Below are 15125 nucleotides of genomic sequence, written 5' to 3'. Positions count from 1 at the left end.
CGGCCCGGCGGCCCCTTCCAGCGCAGGCCGGGCTGGCGGCGGCGCCCCGGCCAGTAAACAAGGGCTGCCCCCGTCAGCTGCGAGCCGAGCGGGGCGGCCGCAAGAGGCGGCGCGGAGCGCGGGCACGGGACGGGACGGGCCGGGGGAGGAGCGGCGGCAGCGGCATCCAGCCACCCATCATCATCCATTCATCCATCCACCCATCATCAGCCAGCCAGCCACCAGCCAGCCATCTGTCCCAACATCCATCCTGTCCGTCCATCCTTCTGTCCGTCCGCCCACCCATCCAGGCCGCCTGTGAGCCCTGCTGGCGCTGCCCGAGGAGCAGTAAAACGGAGGAGTTGAGCAGTCTCACCTCCATATGGGTTCAAATGGAAGGAGAGTAGGGTTGGGTTAGAGATTAGGGAAAAGATTTTTACTGGGAGGATGGAGAGGCCCTGGCACAGGGTGCCCAGAGCAGCTGTGGCTGCCCCGGGATCCCTGGCAGTGCCCAAGGCCAGGCTGGACGGGGCTTGGAGCAGCCTGGGATGCTGGAAGGGGTCCGTGCCCATGGCAGGGGGTAGAACGAGATGGTCCCCAAAGGTCTCTTCCAATCCAAACCATTCTGGGATTCTGTCTCATGTCCCCAGTGCTGACAGCACAGGTTGAGAGTGGGGCTGCTGCCCTGGCTCTGTGCGTGTCCCTGCTCCTCCTCCCAGAAAGGATGAATTGCCACAGAACTGGACAGAGTTTGGGATGAGGATAGCGTCTACCACTGTCACTGCTCTCAGTACCACAGAACCAAAGAGCCATTGCAGATTTTTGGTCCTTTTTTCAGTGGGATTCACCATTTGGTGCCTTTTTTAATCATCTCTGCGCTGCACTCACGCTAAGCCATGACAGCACGTTTCCTGGCAACTTCCAGTAATTTTATCTGGCTCTTGCTTTCAGCCATTTCTGCGAGACAAATGAATTACAAACTGCTGGAATAAAGCCTTTTTTAATTCAAAAATGCTTGGCAAACAGACATTCTTTAAAATTTTTATCCTACCATCTTTAGGTTACAACAGATCTCTCATTTCTGCATGACATTAAGGGCCCCTGGGCAGGCCAGTGGTGACCAGCAGGCCACAGTACCTCAGTCCCTTTGTCTGGACATTGAAATGCACTATGAATTTGCCCTATTTAAAATACTTTGTGTTGCTTTTCCAGGTAAGGAATCGCTGCAGTTGTCCCAGGGACACAACACAGTGTGAATGAGGGGAGGGCTGGTCAGTGAATTCATGGCTCTGCTGGTGTGATTCACCCCCTGACGTTGTTTGAGGTTTCCCTGTTGGACAGGGTAAGGCTGGCAGCCTGAATCGACCAGTGTAAGCAGGATTAGCTGGGATGGTACCTGTGCAATAACTACATCTTGGCATTTGCAGACTATTAAAATGCTGAGATGAAAAGCTCCTCTTAAGTGGGTATGCTTGCTCTGTTATCAGCTCAGCAGATATGTGTCTGCACAGCACAGGAACTGTTGCTTCAGCCCATTGGTGCATCAGAATCACAGTAATGGGAAGGCATTTCCCCCATTTGTGTCCTTTTTTCCCAAATCCATGCTGCTGCCTTGAGCTGACAAGCACAGAAAGACAGGGAACCCCACTCATTCCAGACTGCTTCAGGAAGTAGGGGCAGCTAAGGAATGGAAATAAACAACAAAAGTATGCATTCTCTGCTTGTAAATTAACCTGCTTTATGACTGTAGACTTTGCATAAAACAGACAGCCAAACATCACCTGGACAGCTCGAGCTGCGTGGAATTTATACTGTAACAGCAACCTGCTCTTGCTTACTCACTTATGTTCTCATTGCCTCTCATGTAATAATGATATCAGCTTACACATTGGCACATGAGGATTAAAGGCTACAGATTTATTATCTTTCCTTAAAATACTATTTTTAGTTTCTAATTACTGATTAAGAACATCAGGGTGCAACCTTTCCAGCATCTTTCCCATACATTCAGTGCTACATATTCATCACGCTACAGTGCACTTGGTTTGCAATCAGATAAACCAACAGGAGCAATGTGGGCGCTTAGAAACTAAGCCAACACCTGCTTACTCTTTTTTTTTTTTTTTCCTAATAGCTGCAATGCAGGCTCTTCTTTAATTCCTGATTCAAGAAGCTACTAAAATCACCAGTTTGATATATTAAATATTGGCAACAGTCACATTTCTTTCTCTCCACTACAGATGCTTTATGATTTAGTTAAAATAACTTGGAAATATGCAGGGATAAGTGTCTGCTATGAACTGTGACAGTTACAGACCGCGGGGGTTCAGATCCGAATCCTCCTAACAAAATAAGGACAGAGAGACTTGCAACAGAGAGTATCCATCTGTTTGACCCTAGAAAGACTTATTTGTTTTGGTTTGATCCATTCCTTACTTAAATCTTGGAATGGTTTGGGTTGGAAGGGACCCTTGGGGACCATCTTGTTCCACCTCCTGCCATGGCAGGGACACCTTCCACCATCCCAGGCTGCTCCAAGCCCCATCCAGCCTGGCCTTGGGCACTGCCAGGGATCCAGGGGCAGCCACAGCTGCTCTGGGCACCCTGTGCCAGGGCCTGGCCACCCTCACAGGGAACAATTCCTGCCCAATATCCCATCCAGCCCTGCCCTCTGGCACTGGGAGCCATTCCATCCCTGTCCAAAGTCTACTGCTCTGTCCTGCAGATGCCTCCACATCAAACCAACCTAAGAGTACCAGCTTCCCAACAGATCCCTCCTCCAGATCAATGCTGCTCAGATCTGAGGTCCTTGGAAGCCCATCCCTGGAGCAGGAGCTGTGTTTGCACAAACAGGGAGGGACAATGACTTTGCAAAGCAGCTTGAATGTTGCAGCAGTGACATCCTTCTACTGTCACAAGCGTCTGTGGAGAGAGAGCCCGGCTCAGCTCCCAACCACCAACACATGGAGCTTGCTGAAAGCTTCACACCTTGAAAACCAAATACATCTTCTTCTCTAGACACTGGAACACGTGGGTGGGTTTAGGCACTGTGTCTTTAGCCATACGAATTAAAGTTCCCTGCTAATTAACCAGCCTGGGAATAGTCAAGGAACACAAACTTTGTGCCCAAAAGGAGCTTTGGAGCAGCTGACTCACCAAGAAGGTTCATTGGTACCAATTCTGTTTTAAGAACTAAACTGCTTGAAAACCAGTTCAGGAGCCAAAGCCACACAGCAGCCTGGAGGCTGAGCTGAGGTCAGAATTCCCACTTTCTGCTCCACCAGTTCACTGTGGCCTTCTCTTAACCACAAGTTGCAACTGCCTGGGCAAAGAGTTACCCCATGGCTCGGGTTGCTCTGTTTTTATTGATTTGCCAGGCACTCTTTCCTGCTCACACATTTCTCACCAGGCAATTTGCACGTTATGCAGCCTCCTGCCCTTTGAAAATGCAGCAGAGCTGCTGTTGAAGCCAACAACAGCCAAGTCTCTGCATCACTGGCAGGATGTTGCTGTGAAGGTTTACGGGATTGACTTCTCAGTAACGAAACCTAAAGCTGAGAGTACAGGAGAGCTGACCTTGGAAAATTATCTCATCCTGTTTAGAGTCACATAAAACCCTTTGCCAAATCTCTTAATATAAAATATTTCACGTCATGGATTGACAGAGTTCCTTTCTTACCCTTCCTTCCGTCCACACCAAATCCGATAAGTGACTTTTCTCAGTGAGAAGGCTCAGAGGATGGAGATCCGGTCACTTTATGTGCTAAGGACAGAAGTCTCAGCTTTTTACTGTTGAAACAGGAAACACTGTCAGATCCTTCTGGAGAATTCTATTGTTACATGAGCAAATACAAATTTTGGCCAGGGTGAAAATGGCAGAGGGCATCTCTCTGCTACATGCAGGTCAAAGACTCTGGAGATGAAGGATGTAAATTCCAGCTCTTCATGGCCAACTGCAGCCTCGTTTTAGCTTTTTTTTATTCAGTTTCTGGTTTTGTGCAGTTTGATTCTTGGGTATCACAGAAGCAGATGCAATATTCAACTTATTTTTAATTCCTTGACAGAATATTTTTGTTCTAATTCAGCATCAAACTTTTCCACTTGAAAAACCAAAGTACTGTCAGTGCTCCCATCCTGGACCTGTCAAGCAGGGCCCAGATGTGAGACATCCAGACAGATGTGGCCTTCAGCCCCTGAGCCTCCTCACTCTCTATCCTCCATCCTTCCCTACAGCTTCTGTGGCTCACCTCAGGCAGCCCCAAGTGTGTTTTGCACAACCTGCTGCCAGGCTCCCTGTTCTCCATCAGCCACCACGTGCAGGGCAGCGGCCGCAGCCGCGTCACTGTCCCCAGCCCAGCCACCGGCTACACCAGTTCTGATCCACAGCTCACCCCCAGCCCCTCCTTCTTTGGTTATTTCCTGACACTAATGCCTGTTTTTGTTGATCCAGAGTCTAATTTGGAGGGAGCGTTGGCACTCTGGGCAGCACCAGGGGTTCACAAACCCTGGCTCTGTGCACCACGTTGCTCAGGGTTTGCATTTTGGACGAGCCAGAACTCCCAGTTCCCGTTTGATAACCGGTTTGTTCTGTCGCTGGGAGACACGCCCTCCCTCTGTAAATGTTACAAATCAGGCGTATCTGATCCATTATTCACTAACTGCTGCTGCTTCCCACTTCCAGCTCCTATTAGAGGGAGCGCTCATGCCAGAAATGTCACGGTGGCATCATGTGACAGGTGGTATTGATTTAGTGCCTTGGGGTTTAATGTCACTGCCGTTCAGTGGGACACACGGCGAGTGCACACGGATTCCCAGCAGTGGGGCAGGTCAGGACAGGAGCTCCCAGCCTGCCCATGCCAGGCCCTGGGACTTGGGAATTACATTGGGAATTCTGCAGCAGACCATGACATTTGAGGATCTGCTCTGAGCTCCTCTAGCACTGTCATTACAGTTTTTATGATTCACAGAATCATGGAATGGTTTGGGTTGGAAGCATCTTTAAAGCCCATCCCACCCTCTGCCATGGCAGGGACACCTTCCACTATCCCAGGTTGCTCCAAGCCCCATCCAGGCTGGCCTTGGACATTTCCAGCAATGGGGCAGCCACAGCTTCTCTGAGCAGCCTGTGCCAGGGGCCTCACCACCCTCACAGGGAAGAATTTCTTTCATAAAAGAGACTAAATTGCAACTATAAATCATAAGACTCAATTCTGAGGTTTCATGGCAGGTTTACAGCAGACAATGAGAAAGAAGGTGACACTTGTTGTCACACAGGGAACAGTCGGGAGCAGAACCCTGCTCTGCCCACTCCCTCCTCTTCACTCTGCAGGATATTCCCTTTTGGCAGAACAGCTGCCAGTTTGGGGAAGCTGCTCACAAGTCTCACCACCTCTCATGTCTGATGCACAAAGTGCAAAGAAAAGCCAAAGGAACACATGCCCAAAACCTGGGACTGCCCAGCCACGGGAGCCATCATACCCAGTCCTGCTCCTGCTGTTCCTGTACCCTCACCGAGAGCCTGTGACCGATTCCTGCAGCACATCCCATCACGTCTGGCTGTGACAGGACACTGAGCATGGTAACACACACAGTCTCTGCCACCAAGGGCGATTGCCAGAGGAGCTCAGACTGACCCAGTCACTTCTGCTGCCAGACTGAATCACTGCATCCACCGGCCTGACATGACCCAAGCCTCCAAAAGGGTTTTGGTTTAATTTTCCTTGCTATCTCAAAGCAGGTAGTCTGCCAAGAAGCCAAGCCAGGCCAGCCCAGTGCCTGATAAACATCCCCCCACCTGGATTTCCCAAGCTTTTGGGAAAGTTAAGCAACTCTCACTTAGAGTTTAGAGCCTTAGAGAAGGCCATTTCTATACATATTCTTCTGTGGAGAGCTGCACAGAGCCCTGTGCCACAAAATGGAGCTGAGGGCTGGAGCAGCAGAGCATCCACCACCCCCCACAGGTCAGTCAAAAATAAAAACTGTCATTCATCTGGGAAATGTCACAAAGCCCTGAGTCATTGTTTATTCTAAATAGCACTGTCTCCCATCTTCAAAGTGGTGTTGAATGACTCCAATTGCTCGAGAAAAGCAAAGACAACAACCCAGCCTTTGTGTACAGGGATTGCTGAGGCAGTGGATCCGTTGGGATGGGGGAAGAGAGGAAAATTCTTCCACCTGGGAGAGAAGCTCCAGGAAGCAGAGGCTCAGTGCTCAACGGCTGCTGGAGATAACAAAAAGTGTTACAGGGTTCACTCCTGGTCGTTCATTCAAAGTAACAAACACCCATGAAATGTCAATGGTCAAAAGTTAAGTGGTTTCTGAACTCATTCCATGCAGCTTTTTTGTAAATCAGTATCTGTGACTTGGAGGGGTACATGTTTTCTTGGAGACAAGCTATCCCTAGCAGCTCCTTTTCACATCTTTCCAATCAAAAAATTCCTAATTTATAAGTGCCAAAAAGTGGCAACCCATTTTGCTGATAGCAAAATTCAGTTTTAAACTTTTCTGTAATGATGCACCAAATCTTTTGCAAGATAGGAAAAAATAATTTATTTCAAGTAATAAAGAGGACAATGTTATGGAGGACGAAGCATTAATGTTGCATCCCAAAATCTCACACACAAAAAATATCCCAGCATCACATTCAGCCTCTAAGAGAAGAGCTCGGCATTGAAATGCCTGCAGGGAAAGTAGTAAAAAATTAGAATTAAAAAATAATTTGGGGACATAGTATTGACCAATGAAGCACAGTGAAATGTCAAACATTACATGCAGATGAAGGAAAACAACTGGGAAAAGTAGAAATGTCCATAAATTGATTGCTACATCTATAAATTTCTCTAAATTCAAGGTAAGCAAAACAGGAGTATACAGCAGATACCTGAGTAGCTGGAATTAAAAGCTGTACCTCATAATTATTCATTTGATAATCCATAAGTGAGTGGCATACTTGCAAACATTGTGTTAAATGAACACTTTTTATACTTTGTGTAAAAAGTGTTAACTGTCTTCATTTGCAGAGAGGGTTTGTATAGAAGAGAGCACAGCTCTGACACAGAGCCTGGTGCTTTGGGATGTGTTCAAAGCAAAGCTGGATCTTCCTAAGAACCCAGCTGTGACAAACAGCTCTTCCCCCACCATCCCCTGTCCTGGGGCTGTTGGGATCAGCAGCCAGGCCTGGAACACCCCATGGTTTGGTTCCAGAGCAAAGCACAGCCAGGGTGACCTGCTGCCCCTCACCTCCTCCATGGGACACACCTGAACACTGACCAGCAGGGATGCAGAAGGGTTTGCTTTCAGCTTACCACAAGCACCTACAGAGACTCAGGCTGTCACACAAGCCCTGCTTTACTGCAGCCTCCAAGTTTTTCTAGCAGAATCAGTGTTTTAAAAACATTAGATTACTTTTTCTGTTTAATTTTAGAGAACTCCTAAGACAACGTTTAACATGAACAATTTGCTCAAAAAGAAAGGCTGAATATTTTAAAAATTATTATTTCCATCTTGAAGACACCACCTTCCTTTGCCCTCATCTTCCAGTGCAAGGATGTTTGCACAGGTGAGGTCTGTGCCACCTGCAGCACTGTGTGTACAGTTCAAAGGTGGCAGGGTCACGGTGTTTCCTGCATGCAATGGCATCAACACAACAATAGAAGTGAGAACATTTGCACGCACAAAAGGGAAGCAAACACTGCACAGAAAGCGACTTCAGTCCTGTAGTAAGTCTAAACTGGAGAGGATGGTAAAGTCCAAAGTCTCAAATACTCATCTGGGAAAAAGGTGAGCCTGAGAAGAGTTTTACCTGTTGATACCCTGAATCTGAGCCAGGCAAGCACCTGAACAGCAGAATTCTCTTCCTACACCTGCAGCTGTGTATGTACATAACTGAAATTAAATATCCTGTTGGCAGCAAGCTCCTAGGTCAGTAGAGAAAAGCTGTGAAGACAGGAAAGAGTGTAAGTCTTCAACTGTCATTTAAATTTAACTATTATTTAATTTAACTAAATGCCTTTTAGGAGTCATAACATTTGTCACAACCACATGAAAAATGACTGTATTTATCCACTAAAGAACTTGTCAGCAGCTCAGTGTGAATTCTCATAGTTGCTTCAGCTCTCCCCTCAAGAGGTAACAACAGACACCAAGTAAACAAGTGTGGAAAGCCTTCCTCAGGAAACCCTCCACTGCCTGCACAGGGAGGAGATACAAGGTATGCCTTGGACAGCCTCTTTAAGGAGACTGTGACAGTTCCCACACCAGCTGAGCTTTCCCACTGCACTGCAGGCAGCTTTAAATAAAATGAAACAGAATCATTTCAGTTTGGGGAAAATCCTGATGAAGAGAATCATGCTGATGAATATAAAACAAACTACAATTAGCATTATCCACAGCAGCCAGTTGACGGATTTCTTGGCATGCTGTTCCAGGCGGTCGGACTCGTCCTTGAGCTTCTCGAAGTTCTGGTCTGCCATCCTGAGGGAGTGTGACAGTGTCTGTGGAGCAAAGAGAGCAAACAGTGTCAGCCACACTGCTGCCAGGTCTGGCAGCTTCCTCCAAGACAGAAAAGGTTCAACTGCAGGCAGGTGTTGCCCCCAGCCTCCCCACTCCAATCCCATGTGGAATTGAGCTACAGGATTTCACACATCAGCACTTGAACCTTGTGGGCTGCAAAACTGAGGGGGGTCACAGCTCAACATGCGCTACCTGGTTGTCCTGTTTGATCACGTTCTGGGCAGCCAGAGTGTTGTTTTTGAGGCTGCGAGCCAAGCTGAGCATTTCCTCAGCCAGCTTCTCCTGCATATCCTGGTGGTGCTGCAGCACAGCATCCAGCTCCACTGCCGACTGCTTCTCATCTGATGTGAGGCCTCTGCAAGAGCACAAAGGGGAAAAAGGGGATTTACATTTCATTGTGGGTCAATCTCACAAGTTTTCTCCAGGTTTTATATCTCTACAGGACAACAAGTCCCATTGAGTCAGCTGAAGCCATTATATTTTGGTTTATATAAGCAGACACTTCACCCAATTTAAAGCATATCTGGGATTTAAAGGTCATTGAGAAAACACTTCCCAAAACACTGAGTACTGGAAGGAGAAATTTTGACTCACTTTCGCTTCCTTATGTTCAACTCCTCAGAATCTGGAAAAATAAAAAAGTGTTTAGCATGTTAGATATTCCCATTCAATCACAGGCTGAAAAAACAAGTCTCCTGTAAGGGATTTTTGGATATCCAAATCCTACTTAGCCTCTACCTGAAGGAATATGGGTGTCAAATACCTGCCTGCTTCTCACAGGGCAAAAAGTGCACCCAGCATTAAAAGAGGGGAAAAACCCCAGCTGAATCACATCCCTGAGGGCAGGGTTTCAGCCCTGTATCTCAGTGTTCTTTCAGGACACGTTAGATTGGCCCAGCTCCAGCCGCTCTAACGGTAGCCATGGAAACCTCAAATTAATTCCTCCCAGTTCCCTACGTGAATAACATGGCTGTGTATTCCAGAGGAACTGAACAACACCTACTCAAAGCACCCAGGATCACATGGTTTGCTCACAGCAGAAGGGAACAGGAGCAACAATAAATTGCTCCTGCTAATTCTGTAATTAGAATGTCTGTTTCTGCATGAATGCTACAAAAAGAACTTCCTGCCAGTCCCTGACACCATTGATAACAACACTTCTGCTTTCATCTGTCGCGTTTTTGGTTTAGTTTGTTTTTAAAATCTGCTGTCTTGAAAGAAGTGAGGCACTAAATTAAAAGTACACTTAGGGAAATGCTGAACACCTGACCTCCCTCTTGCCCTCCCTGTAAGACTCAGGTTGACCACAGTTAGAGGAAACAACAGATCAAACTTACCATCAGTAGCCAGGGGATCCTGGAAGAAGAAAGAGAACCAAACCAGCAGATTACAAAGGGTCAGTGATAAAGGACAGCCCTGCAGGCCTGGCAGAGTGCCTGTGCCCAGGATTTAGAGATAAAGAGGTGATTCCCCACCCAGCCTGGGACACTTCTGAGACAGCCACCCCCCCCCACCCCCATGAGGCAGCTGAAAACAACCAGGACAATCTGTAAATCAGCAAAGCAGCAGCAGCACTGAACATACTGTGCCAAGCAGCTCACTCCTCATCTGGCCCGTGCAGCGCGCCTTGGTCTGCAGATGGACGGTTTTGGTGGCCGGGGTTCTCTCCTTGGCTGTGGTCGGGGTGCGCCCAGGGGCCAGGAACTGGTTTGCCAGAGCCTTTTCCATCGATGAAGACTGGGAGTGGGGAGAACAGGGAACAGTTATGGATATGACACTCTGCAGCATGAGGCAGCTGGGGTGTGACCCACAAGGATGGGAGTGCAGTCCCACAGCTGCTTCCCAACAGTGAAGTCAGCCTGAACAGCAGCACTGACTAAAACCCAGCTTTATTGGCATCTCACAGCCCTCCAGGTGCACCTGGGATCATCCCAGAGAGGTGTTGGGCCTGAGGGACAGTACCTGCCCTTACATCTCACAGCAAAGGAGTGGAAATGATGTAGGTAATGTATACTTTGCTTTTGAAAAGAAGTTTCATACAATACCACTTCTTTTAACAAAATATGAATCAAATATACTTATTCAGGCTTTTACAAGGAGTACCTAATAAGATTTTAACAATTGTTATTTTGAGATGCAAGATAAAAGTAAGCATAGGAGCCAGGCAATAGGTGAATATAAACAGAATATTAGAGTCTTTTCAAGCTGAACTAGTATATCTTACCAATTTTTCAGCTTCTAGGAGTCCCTTTAGGAAGTCCACTTTGCGAGAGTATTCATTCAGCAGTTCAGGGGCTGGCTTGCTGTTGGAATTTAAAGGTAATAATATGAAAGTTATCAGCATTTTCTAGTGTTCTACTTTCCAAATGAAATAATAATAAACCCCCCAAACCCACATGGTTCTTCAAAGAAGCAGAAATAGCCTCAGACTTGCTTCAGGTTGAGAATACACTTGCAGCTCTCTGCAAATCACCTTTTCCAAGGCAGCGAGGGCTCAGGGAACAGGTATTTCCACAGGGAAGCAAACACTGCCATGGTGTTTGTGGGCTATGGCTGACTTACAGATAAGCGATTATCAAATCATAGCGTTATTAATGTTGCACAAGATTTCCAAGATCACCAAATCCAACCTTCTACCAAATCCCCCCATCCCCACTAAACCATATGGCAAAGTGCCACATCTGCTCTTTCTGAACGGTTTCAGGGATGGAGACTCCACCCCTTCCCTGGGCAGCCCGTTCCAGTGTTTTACCACTTCCACGGAAGGAATTTTTCCTGGTATCCAACCTAAACCTCCCCTGGCACAACCTGAAGGCGTTTTCCTTGAAGCACAAACCCCACAAGGGGCACCCAGGGGCTCAGAGCGCTCACCTGGACTGCTTCTTCAGCTCCCGGAGCATGTCCTCCAGGGCAGCCACATACTGAGGGCAAAAACAAGATTTTAAGCGACTGCATTAAGGAGAAATACCCAGTCTGGTCAAGGCTGTGAGTTTAACATCACAGCGCTCCCAGTCTCGGTTATTGAGGGGCCGGGCGCGGTGCTGCGGGGCAGAGGGGCGGGAGGGGCGCGGCGGCCTCACCTTCTCCAGCCGCCACTCCTCAGGGTCCCGCCGCTCCGCCGCCATCGCCTCGCACCGGCTCAGGAGCCGCATCAAGTTCAGCTCCAGCCGCGTCGCGGACATGGTGGCACCGGAACTCGCCTCAGCGCCGGGCGCCATCTTGGGGCGGGGCGCGGGGAGGGGCGGGAAGCGCCGGGCGGGCCGTGACCGCCCCGGTTTATTTAAAAAAAAAAAAAAACCCAACCCAAATCCTCTCCCAAATCAGCCCGAAGCCATCGGCCGCACAAAGGCACAGAGGCAGCTGCGGCTCGGTGCCGCTGGGGCAGTGCTGTGAAGGCTGCTGTGGCCGAGCTGAGCTCTTCCCTCACTCCAACATGGCGCAGAGCCGTGAGGGGCCGAGGCTTCGAGGCGCTGCTGGGGGATGGCAGCTCGCCCTCAGGTGTGTCCCCGCAGCCAGGTGAGGCGGCTCCGCACAGCACACCCAGCAGGGGAGTTCCGCGTTAGTGCTGCCCGTTTCCCCGTCCTTTATCAGTACTCCATAAAAACAGTAACCCCATTAAAGGCTTCCTTTGGAATAAATTGCTTGTTAGACAGACATCGATAAACTACCACATGTATTTTTTAAAAGTGCAATGTTTTAATAAACGTTTTTATACACGTTGGTCTCAGTTAAGGCTATTACCACATTAACAGTTCTGTAAACCACAGAGAAAATTGTCATAAAATCATACAAAACATTAAGGCAACACACATTGACCTAAACTCACTGTTGGTCCCATGAGAGTCCATTGTAAGGCAAATGGAAAAGGCACGGCAGCAGAATGGGGGAGGCTTGTTTCCTGTACACTCAACCCATGTATTTTATTCAACATTAAGCTTTACTTTCTTTGCAAGGTTTTAATTTAAAGTGGAGAATATTTGCTTTAAACAACCTTGCTTAACCCTTACAGTACTGTACACTTCTGGGCTGCCTTCCCCGCAGCCACTTAAAAGACCATGAACAGGTTCACAGCCTTCAAAGGGTTAAAGCCAAAGCTGTGGTCAACTTCAAGAAGAGTCCAGAGAGCTGAAGAATTTCACTTCTCCACACAGGGAATGTGAGAGTAAGGGTCCGAGAACCTGCGTTTGAGTTTTGCTGTGGGTTCGTATTCATCCCCGAGTTCCTGAGCGTGGGCCAGTGCAGACCCTTGTGCAATGTACACCGAGTGGATGCTGTCAGTCCGCCTCGCTGGCTGCTCCCTCCACTGCACCATCTGAGACTCTTCCCTAGAGAAAACCTTGTCCTGGGATTCTGTACATTTGAACATCCCAGGAGGAAGTTTTATATTTGCTGTTGGCATCACTGGAGTTCGACGGGGCACTTTAATCTTGGACAGTGTTAGGGAGTATCTGCGCCTTGAAGCCAGGGATGCAGAGTAAGAATTTGAAGAGGTTTGCGGGAAAGAAGGCACTTTGCAAATGTCTTTGGCAGGCACGCTGGAGCTCTGAGCACGACAGTGTAATCCAATAATTGCTTTAAAGAAATAAGATACTTAGAGACTGATAGCAGGCCTAAAATGTAACTCGATACGAGCCACTGTGACCAGAGAATGTTTGGTCACCTGGCTGTATGAAGTGAAAGATGTAGAATAATAAAAAAGCACTTACTACCTTAATACTGACCTTCGGTATCCATCCGGCCTGGTTTGTCCTCCAGCAGGCTCTCTGTGCTCGCAGAGGTCTCCGAGTCCACGTTTTCCTCATCAGAGCCTCGCTGGTCAAGCTCAGGTAAGCGGTAAGTGATGTCCTCCCTGCATCAAACACAGGCTGCAGCACCTCTGACACAAGCACCTTCACACAGCTTATGTTCAGAGGTAAAGCATGTAGTCATTAACTATTAATGCTCATGGTATTTTTTTCTCAGCTTGGGCTTCATATTTTCTTTTACCCTCCCTCAAAAAGGCCTACAGAACAGAGTTAGATCCTTTTGGACAAAAGGTATCCTGCTCTACTGCCTGTGTTGCCTCCAAGTGCAGAGGGCATGGCCTGACCAGGTAAAGGGGGACTTACTTTTCTTCTTTTATTGACTGTATGCGATCAATGAGAATCTCCTTCTCCCGATTGTTGGCTTCAGAAACATCCTCCTCTTCGTGCACCGAGTCCAGCTCTGAGGTGCCACTGTCATTTCCTTTGACCTGAGAGCTTTTACTCTGCAAGACAGATTTACATGTAACAGTTGTCAGTCACAAGCAACTACACCCGTCTGCAAGTTTCAGAGTGGAAGACAAATGAGTAGGTCAAAGGAGAGGCTGATGGAATTGATAAAGAGATGTTAGTTATCCAAACAAATGTTTCAAAAAGTAAGAGAAAATTTCCCGTTTGCCTGATTTCCAGGATTTTGTTACCTTTTTTTGATGGCTTAGCTTAGTTTTAGTAATCACTCAATGAGTAATATTATTACATCCAATATAAGTTACATACAGTGTCTATAAAATACCAGGTGATGACAGAACAGGCCAGCAGCCCTGCATGCAGTCTGGGGAGGAAATTGCACCAGTACATGCAGTCCTGATGGTTCAAAAGAATGTTTAAAACTGGGTTACAACCCGTGTAAGCACTTTAGTCATGCAAGAGTACCATAAGAAAAACCCATGCACTAGAGCTAGGCAGTTGTACATACCAGCTTCCCCTCGTAAGGAGAAGAGAACCCAAGTTTTATAGGCCAGAGCTAGAGAGAGATGGAGACCAAATTCACTATATGCAGCCTCTGAACAGACATAGTTTGGTTTGTATTAATCAGTATAACAAAAACAAAGAGTAAGTGTATTTTCCCTCCTAGAACGCAGTACATTTTTGCACACCAGCCATCTCTGGAGCAAAGGAACTCTTTTGCCATATCAGACACTCAATATTAGTTCCACTGACAGAATTACATGGTAACAGATTTTAACCAGTACAAAAGCAGATTCCCACCCCTGCACCCTTCATTTATCAGAACTACAGTACAGCTGTATATTTAGCTCCTACCTACAGCTTTGGGCAGTTGTTTTTTTCCAAATGAGTTTTGACTCACTGAATGGATGGACAGGATAAGTAGCACTCCCTCCCCAAGAAGTTGGTGTTTTATTTCAATGCTTACTGTGTTCTGCCGAAGCAATGAGAGCCGTCGGAAAGCAAAGCTCTCTGCTGCTTCCAGCTGATTGATTTCTTCCATTTTTATCTTGTACTTCCTTATCTGCTCCTTTATGAGCATCTCCACACACCTGGGAGAAAGGCAAGAGCTTACTTAGCTGCCTCATACCCTGAAGGTTCTGAAACAACCATGGTGGGATGAGATGCTGCTCCTGGCCTGGGGGTGTTTGTCACACACACGTGGCTGGAGTGTGACCGCAGTGTCCCAGCCCACCCCTCACAGCAGCACTGCACGGTAACGGGGTGAGGAGTCCAACACAGCAGGCACAACAGGACATGTAATGGTGACAGGTAATGGCACATGTTCTTCCTGGGATCACCAGAGCCTCCCATGCTGGCTGTACACAGTGGTGAGCAGACAGACATTACCATGGCTGCCAACAGCTCCTGCTGCTTCTACCTGTT

The 15125-nt window shown here is 47.7% G+C and overlaps 2 protein-coding genes across 9 annotated transcripts in view; both read right to left on the bottom strand.

Annotated features, from left to right (window-relative positions):
* Positions 1-5972: 5972 nt before the first annotated feature.
* Positions 5973-11717, bottom strand: USE1 (unconventional SNARE in the ER 1). Its single transcript, XM_058858786.1, has 8 exons — positions 11571-11717; positions 11362-11411; positions 10715-10793; positions 10075-10227; positions 9828-9846; positions 9085-9115; positions 8683-8845; positions 5973-8471 (listed from the first exon to the last, which is right to left on the bottom strand). The coding sequence occupies exons 1-8, from the start codon at positions 11706-11708 to the stop codon at positions 8289-8291; spliced, it is 816 nt and encodes a 271-aa protein (XP_058714769.1). The 5' UTR covers positions 11709-11717; the 3' UTR covers positions 5973-8288.
* Positions 11718-12169: 452 nt separating this feature from the next.
* Positions 12170-15125, bottom strand: part of MYO9B (myosin IXB) — a 42047-nt gene continuing 39091 nt past the window's right edge. For 4 of the 8 annotated variants that reach the window (XM_058858523.1, XM_058858526.1, XM_058858525.1 and 1 more), the window contains 5 exons: positions 14668-14791; positions 14209-14256; positions 13599-13738; positions 13212-13339; positions 12170-13062 (listed from right to left, as the gene is read on the bottom strand). In XM_058858523.1, the coding sequence (XP_058714506.1) occupies positions 12626-13062; positions 13212-13339; positions 13599-13738; positions 14209-14256; positions 14668-14791 (877 nt within the window). In that variant the 3' untranslated portion in view covers positions 12170-12625. Of the gene's footprint in view, positions 13063-13199; positions 13340-13598; positions 13739-14208; positions 14257-14667; positions 14792-15125 lie in introns of all 8 variants that reach the window. The other 4 variants (XM_058858530.1, XM_058858531.1, XM_058858524.1 and 1 more) reach the window with 2 other exon arrangements.

The sequence above is a fragment of the Poecile atricapillus genome, chromosome 28 (genome assembly GCF_030490865.1).
Source record: "Poecile atricapillus isolate bPoeAtr1 chromosome 28, bPoeAtr1.hap1, whole genome shotgun sequence".
NCBI lineage: Eukaryota > Metazoa > Chordata > Aves > Passeriformes > Paridae > Poecile > Poecile atricapillus.
This window is presented reverse-complemented; position numbering and strand designations above follow the sequence as displayed.

Coding starts and splice junctions, on each gene's coding strand:
- USE1 (XM_058858786.1), bottom strand. CDS start 11,708: ATGGCGCCCGGCGCTGAGGCGAGTTCCGGTGCCACCATGTCCGCGACG. Junction 11,412..11,570: donor AGGAGTGGCGGCTGGAGAAG/GTGAGGCCGCCG, acceptor TTTTGCCCTCAG/TATGTGGCTGCCCTGGAGGA. Junction 10,228..10,714: donor TCCTAGAAGCTGAAAAATTG/GTAAGATATACT, acceptor CCCCACTCCCAG/TCTTCATCGATGGAAAAGGC.